This window comes from Rhinoderma darwinii, chromosome 9 (genome assembly GCF_050947455.1).
Source record: "Rhinoderma darwinii isolate aRhiDar2 chromosome 9, aRhiDar2.hap1, whole genome shotgun sequence".
In the NCBI taxonomy this organism is placed as follows: domain Eukaryota; kingdom Metazoa; phylum Chordata; class Amphibia; order Anura; family Rhinodermatidae; genus Rhinoderma; species Rhinoderma darwinii.
In genome coordinates this window covers 71,706,707-71,732,041 of record NC_134695.1, presented here as the reverse complement: position 1 = coordinate 71,732,041, position 25,335 = coordinate 71,706,707, and the positions used below count along the sequence as shown (strand labels likewise).

At 46.8% G+C, this 25,335-nt stretch overlaps 1 protein-coding gene across 5 annotated transcripts in view; it reads left to right on the top strand.

The window, feature by feature from the left end:
* Positions 1-25,335, top strand: part of NAV2 (neuron navigator 2) — a 365,925-nt gene that overhangs the window by 142,940 nt on the left and 197,650 nt on the right. For 4 of the 5 annotated variants that reach the window (XM_075838117.1, XM_075838116.1, XM_075838118.1 and 1 more), the window contains exon 1: positions 16,329-17,289. The exons of the other annotated variant lie outside the window; for it this stretch is intronic. In XM_075838117.1, coding sequence (XP_075694232.1) covers positions 17,032-17,289 — 258 coding nt within the window. In that variant the 5' untranslated portion in view covers positions 16,329-17,031. Of the gene's footprint in view, positions 1-16,328; positions 17,290-25,335 lie in introns of those variants that run through there. 5 annotated transcript variants of the gene reach the window in all.

Sequence of the window (25,335 nt, the reverse complement as noted above, 5' to 3'; positions counted from 1 at the left end):
CCGTCCCAGACAGCGGGTGGTAGGGACTTGGAATGGGGGGAGGGGGTAATGTTTGTTTGCAGCAGTCTTGTCCATATAATGGAATATGATGCTATGGACGCACCTCACATGCACGGATGAGACACTGCGGCTGATAAGTGTATTACACGTCTTCTTGTTCTTCACACTTGCACCCACGCCATGCGTTATGTTCGCTTATCACCACTCAACCTGTCTGCGTGGCAGCATCTGCTGATCCGGCCGCGTCTCTTCCTCTTCTCGCAGCGTCTATTTTCAGGCCGCGCTATTAATTGTTCACCGCGTGGCTGCAACGTACAATGTACATGGGTTTTGTCATCAAGTTTGACAACTGCCTACGGAGGGCCTGAGGGCAGTGTGAACAGAGCCTAACATTTGTGTTCTATTTCCCCTTTTTGCTGCTCCTTCTTCTCACGCTGAATTACTCATAGCCATATAATGCACCTCAGTGGAGAGTCATTGTCCTGTATGTAACTTATATTTGTATAATGAGATGTAACCATCACACTATAGATGTACGTCTTTACGTAGGTGCTCGTCTTTCCTTGCCACAATGCTCCTCTTTCTGTGCGGAGCCCCGGCACATGATGAGTCACATGTGAGGGTCTCCTGACTGGCAGAGGACGGCAGCGAGGAGAAGAGGTGAGTATCACGGGTGTAACTTGAAGCCCTGATCCCCACCTACCATGTGCCATTTATAACACTGGTCTCCTCATATGGGGCAGAGGGGCTTTTTGAGCACCCTTAGGGTTCCAGTGCCCGGATACTGTCAACCTCTGCACCCACTATAGTTACGTCCCTGGTGAGTAATACCCTTGTGCATGGTTGGCACTGTATTTAGGGCATTGTTACTGGCACTATTTGGGGACACGTTGGCTAATGCTATGTAGAGACACTGGATGGCAGTTTTAGGGGTGACTGTGGTGACACTGTGGCTGGCATTGCAGCAGGGTCACTATAATGGGACATTTGTGGCTGTCACATTTTAGGGGGTATTGTGGCTGGCATTGGTATTACGGTTTGATATATGCAGTTTTTCGCCCACGTAATGGTTCTCCCATGATGTAACCACACAATGCAGGTCAGCAACCTGTGGCACCGGTGGGGCATGATTTGCTGGCACACTTCCCTGTCTCGGTGCCCAGCACCATTGTGTGCTTGGTGGTGCTGAACACCTGGAGACAGAGCAGCACTTCATTGTGTTTGTCGCTGCTGAACACTTGGCCAATACACAATGCAGCGCTGCTCTTTCTCCTGGTGTTCAGAGTCGCCACGCGAATATTGAAGCGCTGCAAGGACTGAGTTCAGTAACCGCTCTGTAAAATAAAAAGTTAGCAATAGCTGTCCGTTTTCTCTCTCCTATGTGCACCCCCCATTCTGGTGTTCAGTAGTCGTGGTCTCTCCGATGTACACCCCCAGAATCTGGAGTTCAGTAGCCACGGTCTCTCCTATGTGCACCCCCTAAATCTGGTGTTCAGTAGCCACAGTCTCTTCTATGTGCGCCCCTAAATCTGGTGTTCAGTAGCCACAGTCTCTTCTATGTGCACCCCCTAAATCTGGTGTTCAGTAGCTGCAGTCTCTACTATGTGCACCCCCTAAATCTGGTGTTCAGTAACCGCGGTCTCTCCTATGTGCACCCCCTAAATCTGGTGTTCAGTAGCAGTGGTCTCTCCTATGTGCACCCCTTAAATCTGGTGTTCAGTAGCCGCAGTCTCTCCTATGTGCACCCCCTAAATCTGGTGTTCAGTAGCTGCAGTCTCTTCTATGTGCACCCCCTAAATCTGGTGTTCAGTAGCCGCAGTCTCTCCTATGTGCACCCCCTAAATCTGGTGTTCAGTAGCTGCAGTCTCTTCTATGTGCACCCCCTAAATCTTGTGTTCAGTAGCCGCAGTCTCTCCTATGTGCACCCCCTAAATCTGGTGTTCAGTAGCTGCAGTCTCTTCTATGTGCACCCCCTAAATCTGGTGTTCAGTAGCCGCGGTCTCTCCTATGTGCACCCCCTAAATCTGGTGTTCAGTAGCTGCAGTCTCTTCTATGTGCACCCCTTAAATCTGGTGTTCAGTAGCCGCAGTCTCTCCTATGTGCACCCCCTAAATCTGGTGTTCAGTAGCCGCAGTCTCGCCTATGTTCACCCCCTAAATCTGGTGTTCAGTAGCCGCAGTCTCTCCTATGTGCACCCCTAAATCTGGTGTTCAGTAGCTGCAGTCTAATCTATGTGCACCCCCTAAATCTGGTGTTCAGTAGCTGCAGTCTCTCCTATGTGCACCCCCTAAATCTGGTGTTCAGTAGCAGCGGTCTCTCCTGTGTGCACCCCCTAAATCTGGTGTTCAGTAGTTGCAGTCTCTTCTATGTGCACCCCCTAAATCTGGTGTTCAGTAGCTGCAGTCTCTTCTATGTGCACCCCCTAAATCTGGTGTTCAGTAGCTGCAGTCTCTTCTATGTGCGCCCCCTAAATCTGGTGTTCAGTAGGTGCAGTCTCATCTATATGCACCCCCTAAATCTGGTGTTCAGTAGCCGCAGTCTCTCCTATGTGCACCCCCTAAATCTTCTGTTCAGTAGCTGCAGTCTCTTCTATGTGCACCCCCTAAATATGGTGTTCAGTAGCCGCGGTCTCTCCTATGTGCACCCCCTAAATCTGGTGTTTAGTACCCGCAGTCTCTCCTATGTGCACTCCTCAACTAGTGTTCAGTAGTGGCTCTCTCTGTTCTGTGTGCAGCGCCCCCAAGCTGGTGTACAGTAGCCGTGGCCTCTCCCATGTGCACCCCCCTTCCCTACCTGGTGTTCAATAGCCGTTCATGGGTTGGTAGGTGTTCATATTTGCATGGCACACTGAGTACTTCATCATTGTTTTGTTTTTGTTTTTTTATTGGCACGCCATACAAAAAAGGTTGCCTACCCCTGACACAATGTCTTATGTTATTTTTATTTTTTTCTACAACTTATTGGCCACTTGTGAAGTCTTTTATTATTCTATTCAGCATATGTCGGTCTTTTGCATGGGGAACAGATGGAGGGTGACAGCGACTAATAGTTGTACATTTATCACCCAGCTTTCTAGAATATATGAATGACTTCTATAACGACTAAATTCTTAAATCGATATTAACCCTTCCAGCCTCTCTCTCCTACTGCTCTGCCTGTTTTATAGTAGAACCAGGAGGCTCAGGATGAACAGAGCAGTGGACCCTTCCCAGGTAGTGGAGTGTTGCAGCACCATGCAGTCACTGGCAATGGTCATTTCTATTATTTGAGTGATAAATGGTGTAATTGTAACTGCAGTCTATGTAGCTCCTGTGTACAGAAGAATATATGACCGATAGTCCAGACAAATAATTTATATCATATCCCAGCACTCGCGTAACATTGTAGAGGGTCATTTGCCTGATTTCACATTGTGCCGGCCCGGGAGGGGGGGGGGGTGTGTACTGAGGGGCTCCAGCACTTTGTATCAGAATCAACACTTTGTATCAGAATCAGCACTTTGTGGTATAAGAACCAATTCCACTGTAAAGCTACGTTACTAATGGTAAAAATCCTATATCCTACCCCTAATACTTCACTGTCACAGGATCCAAAGGAAATCTGTCCACAGACCTGTTTATATTAGAACATCCTAAAAATGCCCCAGTAAAGGTGCTGCGCTGTGTGATTTTGTGTCTAGTAAAATGATGTTCAACATGACGGAAAACCTGACTGATCCTAATAAAGCAGATGAGGCCCATTGGGGTCCATCAAGCGCCGTTGGTGTTTGTCATTTGACGGATCCACCATAACATTGAGTTCCATTTTTCTGCTCCTTTGACGGAACAGAAAAGCGAAATTCATCGTGCAGATTGAACAGCTATTTTTTCAGTAAAAAATAACGGAAACTTTATGGGACGGAAACAAACTGAATCGGAAGCATTATTATTGAAATGAATGGTAATGCAAACTGAAGTGATCGTCTCCATTCGGCTTTCCGTTCAGCTGTTCCACTGACGGAAAGATTGAACGGAACCCGAATGCTGATGTGAACGGGCCCTTACATATTCACCCTATATGCAGATTATGCCCCCCACCTCTTAGTAAACCCTTCCAGACAGTCCGAAGCTCTGCGGGGGCTCCTATGTCAGCGTTTCCTCTCCCCGTTAATTAGATAACTGTGGGCCAAGCAATCGTTCAGCCGACTGCTACCAGACGCCCCCAAGAGCAGGCATGTTGGGGTAACGCCTCATGCACACGACCGAGTGTGCTGTCCGAGTCCCGTCAGTGGTCGTGCGCATGAGGCATAAGGGTGAGCAGCCGCAAGACACCTTCTATGGTGGGAAAAAAAAGTGTGGCAGAAAATACGATATATTTCCAGCACCCATATAATATAGACCCTGCAGAAAAAGATTGGCCTCTACTTAGTTTTGTTAGGGACTTTGTAGGGTCTTTTCTTTCTTCGGGCCCCATCCATATATTTTTTTTCTATATTTCTTTTGCATTGTCCGTTTATATTTCCTGAATGCTTTTTATATTTCTATTCTGACAATGTTACTTTTTTTCATATTCCAGAAATGTATCATTTAGGGTTAGTGGCCCTTTAATTGAGCAGCATGAAGTCTTCAGTGGGTTCTTTTTCGGATGCGGAGGTCAAGCGTGGCTTTGTTTGCGTGAAATAAATCCCAACAATGTTGCTGAGTCTTCCCAGTGACTGGTAAACCAGCTCTGTTTTATTGCACTACATCTCGCTGTTAGTTTTGTAAGAGATCTGAACCCGTGCGCACTTGGCCATATATAGGCACAATCCTAATTATGTAAATGTCTCATAGTGACACTATACACAAGCTCCTCTCAGCGATGAGCGGGAATCCAGCCAAGATCCGAGCCGCAGGGCTGCGCATCTAATCCTGCAATGTGTGAAAAGGAGAATAACACTTTACCTCGTCCTCATGTTACACGTGACCCCCCGGGACATGCAAGCGCCCAAAAACCATAACCTGTATCCCTGAGCAAGGGTCCGAAAACCTGCAGGCCTGAATCATCCTCTATGGACTCACGAGTTCTGTATTATGTTCATCCCTGGTCCTTGGAGCTTTCTCCAGAATATTTATCAGATGCAGGAGTGACACCGCACAGGTCGCGTCTCATTAGATAATGTGGTGCCCCACGACGGAGTTCTTTACCTTATCTTTTTATTTTCTCTCTGTATATGTTTCTATTCTATTGTAGTTACATGATTAGTGTTACATGGTTGTAGTTACATGAGGGCGGCCATCTTGCCTGAGCTTGTGAACAGCAGTTCCAGAGATTTGCTTTACAGCAGACACTTGGACATAAAGCAGAAAACAACCTATTGATTTCTATGGTAGAGTGTAGTGAGCATGCTCTGTGACCGGTGCAGGGACGGGGAGAGGAGCTGAAGTGTCCTTATTGTCACTGGTGAATTCTGTGTTATTTGCCTCCAGCTTTATAATATAGAGTGTTACCCTTTATTGCAATCCTGCCCTCAGATGATAATGAGATGACTGCCCCCAGTGTACACAGCACATGCTGAAAAGTGACAGGTAGTGGCAGCATATTCTGAAGGTTCAGTAGCCAGTGTAGAAACTGTAATATAGAGTATCCTAAAAATATTTGAATGGGTTGTCTGGTATTAGAAAACATGGCTGCTGTCTTACAAAAACAGCGCCACACCTGTCCACAGGTTGTGTCTGGTATTGCAACTCCGCTCCATTAAAGTGAATAGGGCCGAGTTGCAATAAAACAAAGAACCTGCGGATAAGTGTGGCCCTTTTTTTTTTTTTTTGAAGAATATGGACATATAATATGGACATAATTCTGGACTACACCTTCAAGCAATAGGTCATTTCTGATAATAGATCCCCTGTAAGTGACCCGTCCATTGCCCGTGTAGCCGGCATCTGGGTGGAAGCTTCTGTGCCACATACAGGTAGGAAACGACCTTACAAGCTTCTTGCTTCTAGTTTTGCAGGATGGAAGATGAAGCAGATTATGATCAGGAAACCGTCACCTGAAGGCCGATGTCTGACTGCTTTACTTTGCTCCAGTTATTCATTTCAGAATCTTATTTTCCCCTTGAAATACTGCTGAGTCTACCCTTCTATATAGCTTAAAGGGACGGCACAGATTCAGGCAGCCTCTTAATGAATTGGTTGTCTCTCCGCTAACTGTTTCCCCAGTGTGAGCCCCCCACATCCCTTGATAACGACTGCTGAGACCTAGTGATTATGTTGGTAGTTTATCCACATTACAGCAGCGAAGATAGAAAAGAATATAAAGTCAATTCATGATTCCGATTAGGCTGAGTTCACACTGGGGAAAAAAAACTGTCTGCCTCTCATTGAAATCAATGGGAGGCATTTTCGGCCGTTTTCTGACGCGGTTTCCGACGTGGTTTCTGTGTCAAAAAACTTGACAAAAACTCTGTGTGAACTGGGCCTTACAGTGCATGTGACTGTGTGTGTACAGCTCCTTACCCCGTAATTGTAGATGGATGAATCTATAATTTTATGCCGTGCAGAATAAATTTGCTGTCACTTAAGATGCATACACAAGATAGGCCACAGCTATTCCTCCGGACCCCCCATACTCGCACACATTCAGCCAAGCAGTTCTCAATAGGTAGAAGGGAGTATAGACCTCTCTGGCAGCGGCTTATCTTCCCTGGACACAAAGGATCGGCATGTTGAAATCCAGTATGCCGGATTCTTCTTTTCTCCTGAAATCTGCCGACAGGGAAAAGTCAGGACATCCCCATATAAATAGTAGGCCGGTCCTTCCGAAATCGGCAGATGTCGGGGGGAGAAAAGGATCGGGCTGTTGGATTTTAACGTGCCCGATCCTTTTGTTTTCAGGGGAGGTGATCTTACTACCTTCTCCCTATTGAGACCACATGTGGGCTCGCCAGAGCCGAGCGCGCATGTGTATGGGGGTTCGGGAAAAATAGTTGTCAACTAAATAAGCGTTCAGTCGGAAGTTGTCTTGAGTGTATGGCCAGCCTTAGAATTGTATATGTATCCATTTGTATATATTTAAATATTATCAAATGCTCAGGCTGCTGTTTTGTCCCACACCCATGCTTTACACTACAGCTCTGCTTGTTCAAATTGGAAGCTCATCAGGAAGTTTATCTAGAGATCATTTCCATTAGAGTAAAGACCGGATAATTATAATCTACCTGCAACATAAATCTCCAGAGGGAAAGAGACTATTATCAGGGAACTGCTCTACGTCTGGAGATCTGCTGTAAAGGGGTCACATCATAGAGTCGAGGTCCCCGCTACGCATTAATTCAAAACCCATGTTGTGTATTTACTCAGGTGTAATAAAACGTTATCGATATTTACAGGAAAAGATTATTAAGTAAGTTCCTCTCCTCCGTGTCTTGGGTATAATATTGCTGTGTGTGCAGGTCCATAAGAGCCTCCCTCAGCACCAAGTTCTCACATGGATTGTGTCTGACTTGCTATGCAAACCTTTGAGGACTTTTTCTTATTTTTTCTTCACTAAAACATTGTATTATGGTGTTTAGCGCAACTTTGTAATTCGCATTTATAAAAAAAAAAATGTTACTTTTTGAGATGCAGCTTCTATGTCTCCTGGATCCATAGAAGCTGTTTCTTGCACTCGAACCCAAATCCATCGGGCCAGTGGAGCTGACGGCTTCGGTGACAGCCGCTCCAGCGTGTGTCTGACTCAGGATTCACCTGTAATCGATCACATCGAAGTTATGAACTGACGGACGCACAGAACCCGTGTCTTCAAAGATTTCCATAGCCTCTAAGGCGTTGATGAGCGTTCTTCATGCATCATCGGCACACAGTGCGACTCATTTCTCAAGTTCTCCACCACCTTTCTGTACAGTAGACGCCTCCGTCCAGCAGTATGCTCCAGATTTCCTTACACGCCACTATCAGAGCAGCTAAACCTCTTCTATGGCCTTGAGTCTGTTTCTTGCTGGGCACGTAGAGTAGAAACACAAGATAACCCAACTCAAGTTTCAAGTTATTGAGCGAATACAACGACCAAGACGGGGGGGGGGGGTGTTGTTGTATTAAAAAGTTACTGCGACGCCATGAGGCATACTGGATACATACTTTGCAGATGTTCGAGCCGAGGAGGCTCAGTAGATAGTATGAAATCCGGTCCGCTGTGATTGATTAATCTTCAGTTGGATATCTGTAACGTTAAGACCCCAACACCGTGTCATTGATTTTACTGGCGCCTTAGGCCCCATGCTCACGACCGTGCCCGTAGTAACAGACCGCTGCGGACAGTCGTGCGCATTTGCGGCTTGTGCTCCCTTTATAAAGTATGGGAGCACGGTCCGTAAAATAAAGAAATAAGACATGTACTATTTTTTGCAAAATTTGTGGGGCCTGAGGCCTTATTCACACTGACCTATATAATTCAATGTGGCCGTTGCTTCAACGGACCGTGTGAAGGGTCCGTTAGAAAATAGGACATATTTTTTCACGCTTCGTGCATCCCAACATACTCTAATTTATGGGGGAACGTGGTTCAGGCGTGCCGTCGGACCTTTCTGTCAGGGGAACCCATGAACGGAATCCAAACTGAAACAAATGGAAACCATAGGTTTTCGGTTGCATCACCATTGATTTCAACAGTGACCGATCTGTTGCAAATGGTTTCCGTTTGTCCCCGTTGTGTAAGGGTTCCGTTGTTTTGAAGGAATCAATAACGTTGTGAGCTTCGCTATTCCGCCAAAACGACGGAACCCTTACACAACGGTGACAAACGGAAACCATTTGCACCGGATTCGTCACCCTTGAAGTCAATGGTGATGGAAATGGAAACCTATGGTTTCCGTTTGGTTCCCGTTCATGGGTTCCCCTGACAGAAAGGTCTGACGGAACCCATGTGAACGGAGTCCCGACACAGATATGAACGAAGCCTAATACTTGGGCATGTAGAGTAAGTCGCCAGTAAAATCAGTGACACTGTGTTGGGGTCTTAAAGTTACAGATATCCAACTAATGATTAATCAATTACAGCGGGCCTCCATTCATTTTTAAAATTGTTGTGTGCTGCCAATACAATAACTAGAAGCAGCACTTGGCGTTTCCAGCTTCTTCTCTAGTGACCTTCTAGTCAGTGCAGACCGGGAAACCATCACTTGAAAGTCGTGTAGCAATGTTTATAGAAAGGGAAAAGACTGCACCCATGTCCTTGTGTCTGAGGGATCCGCTCTTTATTCTTTGTATTTTTATATGTTTCATATTACAGAGGTTTTTTTGGAAGGTGTACCCAAAACCCTGAATGGTTCCAGGTGATCTTTACGGACTTTGGTCTCTTGAATGAGCTCCAGTGCCCTTGTGATCTGGGAATCACTGGGCGTCCCAGCTCGGCGGGTCCTCCATTGGTTTCTAATATGTGACAATGTGAAATTCCACTTTCTTCTCCTAGGTGTAATATAGTGAATTCCATTTAGTATAAATTCTACCTCCAGGCAACAAGGTTACATCTTTGCTTTGTACATTGACATTGATAAATGCGTCTGGTGATTCTGACTATTGGAAGAGATGACGCTTCCAGTGACATGTTCATACTCGGATGGCAGGAATCAATCACCCGGTTATTGGCAGTCGTGCCTGTACTGTGGCATCGCCAGGATTATAAATCTGTTAGCGAAGTCTGTTCTTTTCTTCGCTCTCTTTAACATTATTTGCACGATGTTACAGCAGTGGTGACAGTAGATTTCCTTCACACGATCCCCGGGTTACATTTCCACATAAAATGAAAAGTTCTGTAACTATCCTGATGCTGATTCAGTGATTTCTGTATCTCGGAGTTCTCCTGATGACTCTCACATAGTAATAAATTGGACTCTGAAGCTGGCCATACAGTAAGGGTACGTCCACTCATAGCGGAAACACAGCGGTATTTCTGTTTGTATGTTCCGCATTGTATTACAGTAGCAGTAGAGTTTGGTGAGATTTGAACAAATCTCATCCACAAACTGCGGAAAAAGCCCGCGAAAAAACACATGCGGAAATTGACCTGCACTGCGGATTCTCTTAGACTGAAATACTTCAGTGTTCGCGCTGTTCGTGGACGTGCCCTTAAAATGACTGGTTGAATGCTTATTTGGTCGACCGCTATTCCTCCGGACTCCCCATAGACATGAACACTTCTCCGTTCATGTTTATTTTATTGGGGAGAGGGGAATAAGTCACTGGGGAATCCGGCAGCGGCTTATCTCCCATGAGAACAAAGGTTTAGGCATGGTGAAATCCAGATTGGGGGTTGGGGGGGTCGTCATGAAATCCCCATACACATTGAGCTATGTTCACATCTTCGTCGGAGGCTCTGATAGGGGCCTCCGTCGCAGATCCGGCAGGTTTTGCCACATTGGTTCCGTCATTCCCTTGTTCTGCTCCTCCTCAAAGCCTTAGATAGTCGGCTGTTGCAGCCCAAATTGGTGGGCTTGGTCAACAATTTATCTGCGTGTATGTCCACCTCGGTCCACTGATCTTTACAGTGGTTTCTGTCGGCCCCAACGACATTGAATGAAGCAATAGCGCCAATGCACGACCGCTGCGCCATTCAAAATCCTCCTCAATGCGAGTCGGGACCCTTGCTCCATAGATCGTGGGGGGTACAGTGGTGGGGCTCCCAGCGATCATACATTATAATGGTATAAATATTAGTAGTTAGAAAACCCCTTTTAAGGCCTGTACACACTGCTGTGCCATGGATACGTGTTGTACGGAGCTGTAATACAGCGCCCATCGGATTCTATGTGTCTACAAATGATACGCCATGTGTGCCACCATACATAACCCGTGCTCCCAGCCTTGCCGTGCACCTGATGCTCATGCATATAGGTCCTTGAATCATCCTATATGGCCACATTTTAGTAGTTGTAATGTCTGCCTAGTTAAGGAATCGCCCATTCTCTTCTCCCATATCACTGTGTGACCCGGCAGGTTTGGAAATCGGAGTAAATCCCATATTGTTAGCCGTAGTGGCAACACTGGTTGTGTCATATGTCACAGCGCACGAGACTGTTTATAACCCCCTGCCCCTTCTATATTGCAGAATATCCTATTGTGGCAGGTTATATGACCATTCTCCATACAGTTTAGTGGGACTCCGTCATCAACACGTCTTCTGATCTGTCTGGTCACTTCTTTCCAGACATGACGTTACATTATCACACCCATCAACCTTTCATAACTACTACTCCCAGCGTTCCCCGCCATATAATCTATGTTATATATACTATTAATGTATGTATTGTAGACCAGCACCCATTGGCTCTTCAGAGCTGGCCAGTGTACCGGGAACTCAGAATATCCGTAACCTTTGTAAATTATTGAGACTCGGATGAATAGCTGAGGTTTGATCGCTGTTTGAGGATTGGCTGAGTGGCCCCCAGCGTGGCCCCCAGCGCAGAGAACACGAGACTCCAGCCGGGAGAGATGTGTATGATGTGGTGTGTGACGAGCCCTGGGGGGGGTTTCTTATGGTCTTGTCCAATTTCTCTGTGATCTTCGCATTTTTGACATGTTTATTAGATGACTTTCTGGTGTAATAATAAGCTAAAAATATAGAGAAAATGGTTTTACAGACATTGTAAGAAGAGTGCGGATTCAAGGGAGGCCGGAGCCGATATCATACAGTACGTAGGTGAACGTTACCGACGCATCATCACATATCGCCAGTGATGTCACTTTAGGATCTGTTCACACTACAATGAAAATTCTAAAAACTAAACTTCTCATTAATTGTTTTTTTTATTTTTTTTATTTTTTTATTTATTTAGTCCTTTAGTGAATTTCTGTGATCTGAGCCAAATATCACTCCCTTTATAGGACAGAGGGGTACTGGATATTTTGCACGGTCTCTGATACTGTTGACCATGACGGGTTCATTATGATCCTTTTTGTAGGTAATGAATCCCATTGACTTATAATGTGTCCGTCGGGCTCTGTTCACATCTACGTTGGGGGCCTCCGTTGCAGATTCCGTCGTTTTTGCTGCACAAAATACTGCGGCATACAGCGATAACTTGTCCGGCAAAATTACGAAATCCGTGATGGAAAACCGACGGAATCTATTAAAGTCAATCGGTTCCGTCAGGCGCAGTTGGTTTCCATCACGCAGCGGATCCAGCGATTCCGTATCTCTCGTTATTATGCTCCTATGACGGAACAGAATAACGGAAAACCTAGAGCAGATGTGAACAGATCCTTGGGTGGAATGGTGTGATATGAAATGCTATTCTGGCCATCAAAAAGCAATGGAAACCTGATGGACGTGTGAATAGAGGCTAAAGCTTGTTATGTGTGCACGTTGGCTTGTAGTATTGCACTATATTCTGTTTTATTCTGGTATTTTCTATGGGACATTGCAGCACTCTACCCTTGTCTTCATATATATTATTAGTTGTATTGCCGTCTGGCATGGCTCGTAAAAAAGACCCCCCCCCCCCCCCCGTGGTAAGGAACCTATCGGATCATAGATTTCCACATAGTTATTTTTTTCTGTATTCAGATTTTTACCTTTTTTGTGTAATCAATAAAGTGTTGTTATTCGGATTTGGATTTCCAAAACTATTGACTCGGCTCTTTCTCCAGAAACACAGAGCGGATGATCTACTATAGACCAGTGGTCTCCAACCTGTAGCTCTCCGACTGTTGCACAACCATGCTGGGAGTTGTAGTTGTGTTACAGCTATAGAGCCACAAGTTGGAGATCATTGCTATAGTTGTATTGCAAACATACAGGGTTCGTTTTAAGGGATGAAGGACAGAGTGTGGGGGACGATTGTAGCTGAATTCTTCAATATGGCGGACTCCTGATGGTTTCATATTCCGCACCCGTGGGCACTCTGCGTACCACTACACGTTCCCTCCATGTGGCATCGTATTATTCCCTAGAATATCTCCATAATAACACATGCTGCAATTTCTTTTTTCTCACCTCGGAGGCACACACGTCCAGTAGGGTCTCATAGGAGTCTAGAGGAGCCGTATTAGACGTCTGTGCAATGTAATCCATAATGCGGCCGTGGGCATGGGGCACAGACCACCTCACGTCTCACTGATGCCTCCGCATGCCAGGGAGCCAGGACGCTGCATTTCTTGTGTATATTTCTTCATATTATACAATTGGCCCCATCTGAGTATTTTTGAGTTTATTTAGAACGAGTATTTTTAGTTTTATTGATCACCGATGCACTTTTTGGTCATTGTCCGGATATTGATTTTCTGACTACATATTTAATATCGCATTTGATGACTAATCTCTTCTGGATACAAAGCTGGCATGGAAATAAGAGGTAATGTTTTAGTGGAAATTTCTGTTTCCATGACTCTGATTTACAGGAAAAATATTTTTGAATTATACGTCATGTACCTTGCCCTGGAAAAAGGCCAATAATAATCCAGTTACTGAATCCTGACCATGTCCATTCCTATGGCGGGAGGAGGGGGAGCGACTATGAAGTCAACATTTGACCCCAAAAATCAAACATGGCCGATCTTTGTGCTCCGAGAGAGCGAGATAGAGAGGATGTACAGGGGTTCTCGTAGTCCCCCGTACATGTTGGGTCCGTGGTGGACTCATGGACAGTAGTGTACGGGCATCTGTCACACACGACACTATATCCAGTCGGTTGCAGATTTCGGCTGTGAGGGCAAAACTCGTGTATTTTTGTATTTGCAGTGATGGAGAATTCAGAACATTGTGTGTTCAGCTCTAGAATTAGGGAAATGTTGGGTAGGAAACTTTTTTTTATTTTTTATAGATCTCCATAGAAACTAGTTACAGTCTCGCGCCTCAACCTACATGTTTCTTCTCGGGTAATTACTCCCTGCATGCGCTCACATTCAAAATAGCACTGCAAAGACACAGGACAAATTGTGACGCTTATCTTGGAGCGATCATTTAGGAATAACTTTTCATTATACTTACTGTAGGGATTCTTCTCCATGCAGCGGCGTCGCTGCCTGGTGATCCCTGCCGCTAGCTGTTCACTCCTATACGTGATAATGCGCCATCCGTAGTGATGACATCACCTGTCAATCCCAGCCTAAACAGGTGATGTCACTATGGACTACATGTCACCGCATTAAAACCAGTTGGTGGAGATCTGACTGCCGGGACCCCTACCAACACCGGGAATGGGTATGTTTTCCTCACGGCTGCCACCAAAAAGTGATAGCTCTCCCTACGTTCCGTAAGAATTGTTCACACACTGCAGATGCGTTGCAGAAATTGGAATATCTGTTACATACATGTGAATGGGATTGTTTCTGCAACAGGTGCATGGATTTCTGCAAACCAGTCGCAGAAATCTCTGCAACAAATCTGCCAGATGTGAATATACCTGAACATGAATTCATTTTAAGGAAAAGTGGCCACATGGATGGAAACGTCCTGTTCGTAGGATTTTGGGGTTTGCAGCATCTGGACCCCCAGAATTGTGTGCTTTATGGCATGTCGTATTTATAAGTACAAGTGCTTCTCCTTTTCCACCGTATAGAAGCGTCACTATCCCTGTGTATTATATATCAATAACCGTTGTTGTACTGTTCTCCTGTGTTTTATCTTCAGTCATTTGCAAGCTGAGAGTCACATGACCTGTGCCCACGTTCCAGGACTGAACCCTGTGTACACGACCCGTGCCCACGTTCCAGGAATTAACCCTGCGTACACGACCCGTGCCCACGTTCCAGGACTGAACCCTGCGTACACGACCCGTGCCCTTGTTCCAGGACTGAACCCTGCGTACATGACCCGTGCCCACGTTCCAGGACTGAACCCTGCGTACATGACCCGTGCCCTTGTTCCAGGACTGAACCCTGCGTACATGACCCGTGCCCACGTTCCAGGACTGAACCCTGCGTACATGACCCGTGCCCACGTTCCAGGACTGAACCATGCGTACACGACCCGTGCCCACGTTCCAGGACTGAACCCTGCGTACACGACCCGTGCCCACGTTCCAGGACTGAACCCTGCGTACACGACCCGTGCCCACGTTCCAGGACTGAACCCTGCGTACACGACCCGTGCCCAAGTTCCAGGACTGAACTCTGCGTACACGACCCGTGTCCACGTTCCAGGACTGAACCCTGCGTACACGACCCGTGCCCACGTTCCAGGACTGAACCCTGCGTACACGACCCGTGCCCACGTTCCGGGACTGAACCCTGCGTACACGACCCGTGCACACGTTCCAGGACTGAACCCTGCGTACACGACCCATGCCCACGTTCCAGGACTGAACCCTGCGTACATGACCCGTGCCCACGTTCCAGGACTGATCCCTGCGTACATGACCCGTGCCCACGTTCCAGGACTGAACCCTGCGTACACGACCCGTGCCCACGTTCCAGGACCGAACCCTGCGTACATGACCCGTGCCCACGTTCCAGGAATGAACCCTGTGTACATGACCTGTGCCCACGTTCCAGGAATGAACCCTGCGTACACGAACCGTGCCCACGTTCCAGGACCGAACCCTGCGTACACGACCCGCGCCCACGTTCCAGGACCGAACCCTGCGTACACGACCCGCGCCCCCGTTCCAGGACCGAACCCTGCGTACACGACCCGTGCCCACGCTCCAAGACTGAACCCTGCGTACATGACCCGTGCCCACGTTCCAGGACTGAACCCTGCGTACATGACCCGTGCCCACGTTCCAGGACTGAACCCTGCGTACACGACCCGTGCCCACGTTCCAGGACTGAACCCTGCGTACATGACCCGTGCCCACGTTCCAGGACTGAACCCTGCGTACATGACCCGTGCCCACGTTCCAGGACTGAACCCTGCGTACACGACCCGTGCCCACGCTCCAGGACTGAACCCTGCGTACATGACCCGTGCCCACGCTCCAGGACTGAACCCTGCGTACATAACCGGTGCCCACGTTCCAGGACTGAACCCTGCGTACATGACCCGTGCCCACGTTCCAGGACTGAACCCTGCGTACATGACCCGTGCCCACGTTCCAGGACTGAACCCTGCGTACACGACCCGTGCCCACGCTCCAGGACTGAACCCTGCGTACATGACCCGTGCCCACGCTCCAGGACTGAACCCTGCGTACACGACCCGTGCCCACGTTCCAGGACTGAACCCTGCATACATGACACATCTCTGGAAATGCAGCGTTTCCATCCGCGGCGATGTTTTCACTTGAATCCACCAGGGGTGAATCACGCGTCCCTGTATTCCCGGCAGTGATTTGGCTGTTTGAAATCTGATTGCTTTTCCCTAGTACGGTGAGAGCGTCTGACAGATCAGCAGCGGCCACTCCTCTAATGCAGAGAGATTTCCTCTTCAACCAACCAGCAGTCTACAATGGACTGTCAGATGCAGACTGCACCCACATACTCCGCTCCGTGCCACTGACACATTACAATTCTGCTAAGGTCTACAGGTTGGGTTTGCTCTAGTACTGAGCACAGTCGTAGTCGCTGCGGCAGGAGATCCCATCAGCCGGACGGACATTTCTGACTGTGTCTTTTAGCAGCCGCAACACCTCTAACTGGTCTTCATTCCCTCAAAAGCCGATATCCAAGGGCATCAGTCGTCAGCGCTGTAAGCTGCATCTGCTTCTTGGCCGAGACTGAAGGAAATACATCTTAAGCTGGAAATCCTGCTGCTCGTGAGAAGCCGCACTGATCCGGACCAGGGCCGAACAGATGCTGTAGGTTTCTCAAGACGCTTTTGGAGATGTACTGACTAGGTAATGAAGACGAGTGTTTATTTCCCAGCAAGAAAATGACAGGTGTCAGACGACGTGCTTAACGATCTGTCGAGAAGATTCTCATGCAGCGAGACTCATGACGTCCTCTCTTTGGAGGAGATGTTCTGAGATCTGGTCTTGATGATGGAGACACAGGTCCACTAATAGAATTCATGTCTGGCTGGATAGCACTGCAGTGGACGTGATTCAGAGAATTTTCTTCTTCTAATAGGACAAGGTGGTCTACGGAGAGAGGAGAAAAAAAACCCAAAAAACAAGGTGTCTAGAAGGTGGAGAAGATGCCATCCATCCTGGTGGCTTCCAAGATGAAATCGGGACTGCCCAAACCGGTCCACAGCGCCGCTCCGATCCTTCACATTCCCGCCAGGACAATCCCTCAGCCTTGTTACCTAAAATTAGGGAACAAGATAGAAGTGTCCAAGCCATCCTACCCGACCAGTCAAATCCCACTCAAGCCGCAGTTTGGTTATGAATCTACCGGAGAAGCTCTTCCCATCAAGAAGACGGACTCCTCCGAAAACGTATTCGACACCCAGGTCAGAGAATGATCGTGTTATATATCTACTGTCCGTGACTAGTGCTCTCGTTTCTTCCATGTGAAAAGTCTACGGAGATAGATCTCCTCATCCATTACTAGTGAAGGGGAGGCTTGGATGTGATAGTACATACCATGTAGAATATACCAGTATGCCACCCAAAGAGGTTCTAGGGAGGGTGGTTGCGAGCGTTACCCACTAAATATATTCTATGCCACCCGGAGAGGTCTGTAGGGGGGTTACCTACTGAACATACCTGCCGGTGGAATTTTTCTGGTCTTAGTATGTGTATATATGATCTACCATGTATGTAGTACCTGCAGAATATACCCCCTCCCCCCCCCTGTGGATTGTAGATGTATTATGTGTACAGTATTGGGATCATCTATATGGGATTTGTTAATACACCCCCTCCTAAATGATGATATAGGGTTAAATATGTCAGTAGGTGATTCCTATAGAGGGGCCAGGCCCTAAGCACTTGTCCTTGCTGCATTTTACATTCATCCCAGATACCTGCAGACAGACTCGTGATGCATCGTATTCCTCTCCGTCTAATAGCGGAGATGCCTGGAAGTGGCGGATTCAGACAGGTGTCGCGTCAGACGGGGAGGATGTGACTTTAATATTAAGAAGGAGAGCGTCTCGAGCCTCCGCGTTAAATGACAATAATTGTCGTAGATATAATGGACACCGTCTCAGATGTAAATGTGGGGTGTTGGGGGCGCCCGGCTCTTGTGCGGTTTTCAGTGAAATTTTCAGTCTAATTTCGTTCTGCATCGAGCATAGTGTATGAGCAAAAAGCCCCGACCGTATTTCATCTCCACTTTCTAATCATAAACACATGGGAAACGTGTTACTCTAGAAAATTGGGCTCGTAACACAGAGGCGCTGGGTGCAGAGAAGTGTGAAGATGGATTTTGGCAGTCGCAGAAGGGCTTCCTGTCACTACTATTATGAATCACTACATCCTCCCTCATGGGGTGATGGAAGATTTGGGGACGGGCGCTCAGACTAGTATCGGCTATGGTCTGGGTTATTGTATGAGTCTGTATGTGGGGGGCACGGCTTGTATGAGGGGGGCGAGCCATGTAATAGGCGGCATTACCTGCAGTCGGCAGCGTCTCACCCAGCAGATGGCAATGAGCGCTTATATTTAGTCTTTCTGCACAAGTAATTTTTTCCTACAAACACATTGGAAAATTCATTCTGAAGCCAGTTCTCCCAGCAGTAGAGAGAATGACTGGGTAATAGTGTCATTGCAGGGTGAGATGGAGGAGGCACCTGCTACAGGGAGCATAAGATATGGTCTCCTACACTGGCTGTAACCCAGCTTTCCCAGACTCCTGAATGGCAAATCTGCTTAGTTAGGCAGTGGTACATACCCAGCGCCTATGTCATTGCATAACTGGGGCAGACTTGCTGTTACGGAGTCTCAGAAAGCTGGGTGACCACGGCGCCTCCATGGGGAGTCACTCAAACATCTGATTCCTTGTAGAACACAAAGCAGACAGATATCAGGATTTTTTGGTTTGAGATGTGTCCCTCCCAGATATAGAAGAGAAACTGGCGCTCCTTACACGAAAAATCCTGGATTGTTTTATTCCCTGCAGCAATAGGAGATGAGGTGCATAATCAGCTGGTACTGGTAGAACATACACTGATATTATACTCCACTGACATCAGTGCCGTGACCCGGATATTCTGCACTGCACAACTGACATACTGCCCCTAATACTCTGCACTGTACAACTGCCATACTGCCCCTAATACCCAGCACTGTGCAACTGACATACTGCCCCTAATACTCTGCACTGTACAACTGACATACTGCCGCTAATACTCTGCACTGTGCAACTGACATACTGCCCCTAATACTCTGCACTGTTCAACTGACATACTGCCCCTAATACGCTGCACTGTGCAACTGACATACTGCCCCTAATACTCTGCACTGTACAACTGACATACTGCCCCTCATACTCTGCACTGTGCAACTGACATACTGCCCCTAATACTATGCACTGTGCAACTGACATACTGCCGCTAATACTCTGCACTGTACAACTGACATACTGCCCCTCATACTCTGCACTGTGCAACTGACATACTGCCCCTAATACTCTGCACTGTGCAACTGACATACTGCCCCTAATACTCTGCACTGTTCAACTGACATACTGCCCCTAATACGCTGCACTGTGCAACTGACATACTGCCCCTAATACTCTGCACTGTACAACTGACATACTGCCCCTAATACTCTGCACTGTGCAACTGACATACTGCCCCTCATACTCTGCACTGCACAACTGACATACTGCCGCTAATACTCTGCACTGTGCAACTGACATACTGCTCCTAATACTCTGCACTGTACAACTGACATACTGCCCCTAATACTCTGCACTGTACAACTGACATACTGCCCCTAATACTCTTCACTGTGCAACTGACATACTGCCCCTAATACTCTGCACTGTGCAACTGACATACTGCCCCTAATACTCTGCACTGTACAACTGACATACTGCCCCTAATACTCTGCACTGTGCAACTGACATACTGCCCCTAATACTATGCACTGTGCAACTGACATACTGCCCCTAATACCCATCACTGTACAACTGACATACTGCTCCTAATACTCTGCACTGTGCAACTGACATACTGCCCCTAATACTCTGCACTGTACAACTGACATACTGCCCCTAATACTCTGCACTGTGCAACTGACATACTGCCCCTCATACTCTGCACTGTACAACTGACATACTGCCCCTAATACTCTGCACTGTACAACTGACATACTGCCACTAATACTCTGCACTGTACAACTGACACACTGCCCCGAATACTCTGTACTGTACAACTGACATACTACCCCTAATACTCTGCACTGTACAACTGATATACTGCCACTAATACTCTGCACTGTGCAACTGACATACTGCCACTAATACTCTGCACTGTGCAACTGACATACTGCCCCTAATACTGTGCAACTGACATACTGCCACTAATACTCTGCACTGTGCAACTGACATACTGTTCCTAATACTCTGCACTGTGCAACTGACATACTGCCGCTAATACTCTGCACTGTGCAACTGACATACTACCCCTAATACTCTGCACTGTGCAACTGACATACTGCCCCTAATACTCTGCACTGTACAACTGACATACTGCCACTAATACTCTGCACTGTGCAACTGACATACTGCCCCTAATACTGTGCAACTGACATACTGCCACTAATACTCTGCACTGTGCAACTGACATACTGTTCCTAATACTCTGCACTGTGCAACTGACATACTGCCGCTAATACTCTGCACTGTGCAACTGACATACTGCCACTAATACTCTGCACTGTGCAACTGACATACTGTTCCTAATACTCTGCACTGTGCAACTGACATACTGCCACTAATACTCTGCACTGTGCAACTGACATACTGCCACTAATACTCTGCACTGTGCAACTGACATACTGCCCCTAATACTGTGCAACTGACATACTGCCCCTAATACTGTGCAACTGACATACTGCCCCTAATACTCTGCACAGTACAACTGACATACTGCTCCTAATACTCTGCACTGTACAACTGACATACTGCCCCTAATACTCTGCACTGTACAACTGACATACTGCTCCTAAGAATCTGCACTGTACAACTGACATACTGCCCCTAATACTCTGCACTGTACAACTGACATACTGCCCCTAATACTCTGCACTATACAACTGACATACTGCCCCTAATACTCTGCACTGTACAACTGACATACTGCCACTAATACTGTGCAACTGACATACTACCCCTAATACTCTGCACTGTACAACTGACATACTGCCCCTAATACTCTGCATTGTACAACTGACATACTGCCCCTAATACTCTGCACTGTACAACTGACATACTGCCCCTAATACTCTGCACTGTGCAACTGTCATACTGCCCCTAATACTCTGCACTGTACAACTGACACACTGCCCCTAATACTCTGCACTGTACAACTGACACACTGCCCCTAATACTCTGCACTGTGCAACTGACACACTGCCCCTAATACTCTGCACTGTGCAACTGACATACTGCTCCTAATACTCTGCACTGTGCAACTGACATACTGCCCCTAATACTCTGCACTATACAACTGACATACTGCCCCTAATACTCTGCACTGTACAACTGACATACTGCTCCTAATACTCTGCACTGTACAACTGACATACTGCTCCTAATACTCTGCACTGTACAACTGACATACTGCCCCTAATACTCTGCACTGTACAACTGACATACTGCTCCTAATACTCTGCACTGTACAACTGACATACTGCCCCTAATACTCTGCACTGTACAACTGACATACTGCCACTAATACTCTGCACTGTACAACTGACATACTGCCCCTAATACTCTGCACTGTACAACTGACATACTGCCCCTAATACTCTGCACTGTACAACTGACATACTGCTCCTAATACTCTGCACTGTACAACTGACATACTGCTCCTAATACTCTGCACTGTACAACTGACATACTGCCCCTAATACTCTGCACTGTACAACTGACATACTGCCCCTAATACTCTGCACTGTACAACTGACATACTGCTCCTAATACTCTGCACTGTACAACTGACATACTGCTCCTAATACTCTGCACTGTACAACTGACATACTGCCCCTAATACTCTGCACTGTACAACTGACATACTGCTCCTAATACTCTGCACTGTACAACTGACATACTGCCCCTAATACTCTGCACTGTACAACTGACATACTGCCACTAATACTTTGCACTGTACAACTGACATACTGCCACTAATACTCTGCACTGTACAACTGACCTACTGCCACTAATACTCTGCACTGTGCAACTGACATACTACCCCTAATACTCTGCACTGTGCAACTGACATACTGCCCCTAATACTCTGCACTGTACAACTGACATACTGCCACTAATACTCTGCACTGTACAACTGACATACTGCCCCTAATACTCTGCACTGTACAACTGACATACTGCCCCTAATACTCTGCACTGTACAACTGACATACTGCTCCTAATACTCTGCACTGTACAACTGACATACTGCTCCTAATACTCTGCACTGTACAACTGACATACTGCCCCTAATACTCTGCACTGTACAACTGACATACTGCCCCTAATACTCTGCACTGTACAACTGACATACTGCCCCTAATACTCTGCACTGTACAACTGACATACTGCTCCTAATACTCTGCACTGTACAACTGACATACTGCTCCTAATACTCTGCACTGTACAACTGACATACTGCCCCTAATACTCTGCACTGTACAACTGACATACTGCTCCTAATACTCTGCACTGTACAACTGACATACTGCCCCTAATACTCTGCACTGTACAACTGACATACTGCCACTAATACTTTGCACTGTACAACTGACATACTGCCACTAATACTCTGCACTGTACAACTGACCTACTGCCACTAATACTCTGCACTGTGCAACTGACATACTACCCCTAATACTCTGCACTGTGCAACTGACATACTGCCCCTAATACTCTGCACTGTACAACTGACATACTGCCACTAATACTCTGCACTGTGCAACTGACATACTACCCCTAATACTCTGCACTGTGCAACTGACATACTGCCCCTCATACTCTGCACTGTACAACTGACATACTGCCCCTAATACTCTGCACTGTGCAACTGTCATACTGCCCCTAATACTCTGCACTGTACAACTGACACACTGCCCCTAATACTCTGCACTGTACAACTGACACACTGCCCCTAATACTCTGCACTGTGCAACTGACACACTGCCCCTAATACTCTGCACTGTGCAACTGACATACTGCTCCTAATACTCTGCACTGTGCAACCGACATACTGCCCCTAATACTCTGCACTGTGCAACTGACATACTGCCCCTAATACTCTGCACTGTACAACTGACATACTGCCCCTAATACTCTGCACTGTACAACTGACATACTACCCCTAATACTGTGCAACTGACATACTGCCCCTAATACTCTGCACTGTACAACTGACATACTGTTCCTAATACTCTACACTGTACAACTGACATACTGCCCCTAATACTCTGCACTGTACAACTGATATACTGCTCCTAATACTCTGCACTGTGCAACTGGCATACTGCCCCTAATACTCTGCACTGTGCAACTCACATACTTCCCCTAATACTCTGCACTGTGCAACTCACATACTTCCCCTAATACTCTGCACTGTGCAACTGACATACTGCCCCTAATACCGATCACTGTACAACTGACATACTGCCCCTAATACTCTGCACTGTGCAACTGACATACTGCCCCTAATACTCTGCACTGTGAAACTGACATACTACCCCTAATACTATGCACTGTGCAACTGACATACTGCCCCTAATACCCATCACTGTACAACTGACATACTGCCCCTAATACTCTGCACTGTACAACTGACATACTGCCCCTAATACTATGCACTGTGCAACTGACATACTGCCCCTAATACCCATCACTGTACAACTGACATACTGCTCCTAATACTCTGCACTGTGCAACTGACATACTGCCCCTAATACTCTGCACTGTACAACTGACATACTGCCCCTCATACTCTGCACTGTACAACTGACATACTGCCCCTAATACTCTGCACTGTACAACTGACATACTGCCCCTAATACTCTGCACTGTGCAACTGACATACTGCTCCTAATACTCTGCACTGTACAACTGACATACTGCCCCTAATACTCTGCACTGTACAACTGACATACTGCTCTTAATGCTCTGCACTGTGCGACTGACAAACTGCCCCTAATACTCTGCACTGTACAACTGACATACTGCTCCTAAGAATCTGCACTGTACAACTGACATACTGCCCCTAATACTCTGCACTGTACAACTGACATACTGCCCCTAATACTCTGCACTATACAACTGACATACTGCCCCTAATACTCTGCACTGTACAACTGACATACTGCCCCTAATACTCTGCACTGTACAACTGACATACTGCCCCTAATACTCTGCACTGTACAACTGACATACTACCCCTAATACTGTGCAACTGACATACTGCCCCTAATACTCTGCACTGTACAACTGACATACTGTTCCTAATACTCTACACTGTACAACTGACATACTGCCCCTAATACTCTGCACTGTACAACTGACATACTGCCCCTAATACTCTGCACTGTACAACTGACATACTGCCCCTAATACTCTGCACTGTACAACTGATATACTGCTCCTAATACTCTGCACTGTGCAACTGGCATACTGCCCCTAATACTCTGCACTGTACAACTGACATACTGCCCCTAATACTCTGCACTGTGCAACTCACATACTTCCCCTAATACTCTGCACTGTGCAACTGACATACTGCCCCTAATACCGATCACTGTACAACTGACATACTGCCCCTAATACTCTGCACTGTGCAACTGACATACTGCCCCTAATACTCTGCACTGTGAAACTGACATACTACCCCTAATACTATGCACTGTGCAACTGACATACTGCCCCTAATACCCATCACTGTACAACTGACATACTGCCCCTAATACTCTGCACTGTACAACTGACATACTGCCCCTAATACTATGCACTGTGCAACTGACATACTGCCCCTAATACCCATCACTGTACAACTGACATACTGCTCCTAATACTCTGCACTGTGTAACTGACATACTGCCCCTAATACTCTGCACTGTACAACTGACATACTGCCCCTCATACTCTGCACTGTACAACTGACATACTGCCCCTAATACTCTGCACTGTACAACTGACATACTGCCCCTAATACTCTGCACTGTGCAACTGACATACTGCTCCTAATACTCTGCACTGTACAACTGACATACTGCCCCTAATACTCTGCACTGTACAACTGACATACTGCTCTTAATGCTCTGCACTGTGCGACTGACAAACTGCCCCTAATACTCTGCACTGTACAACTGACTTA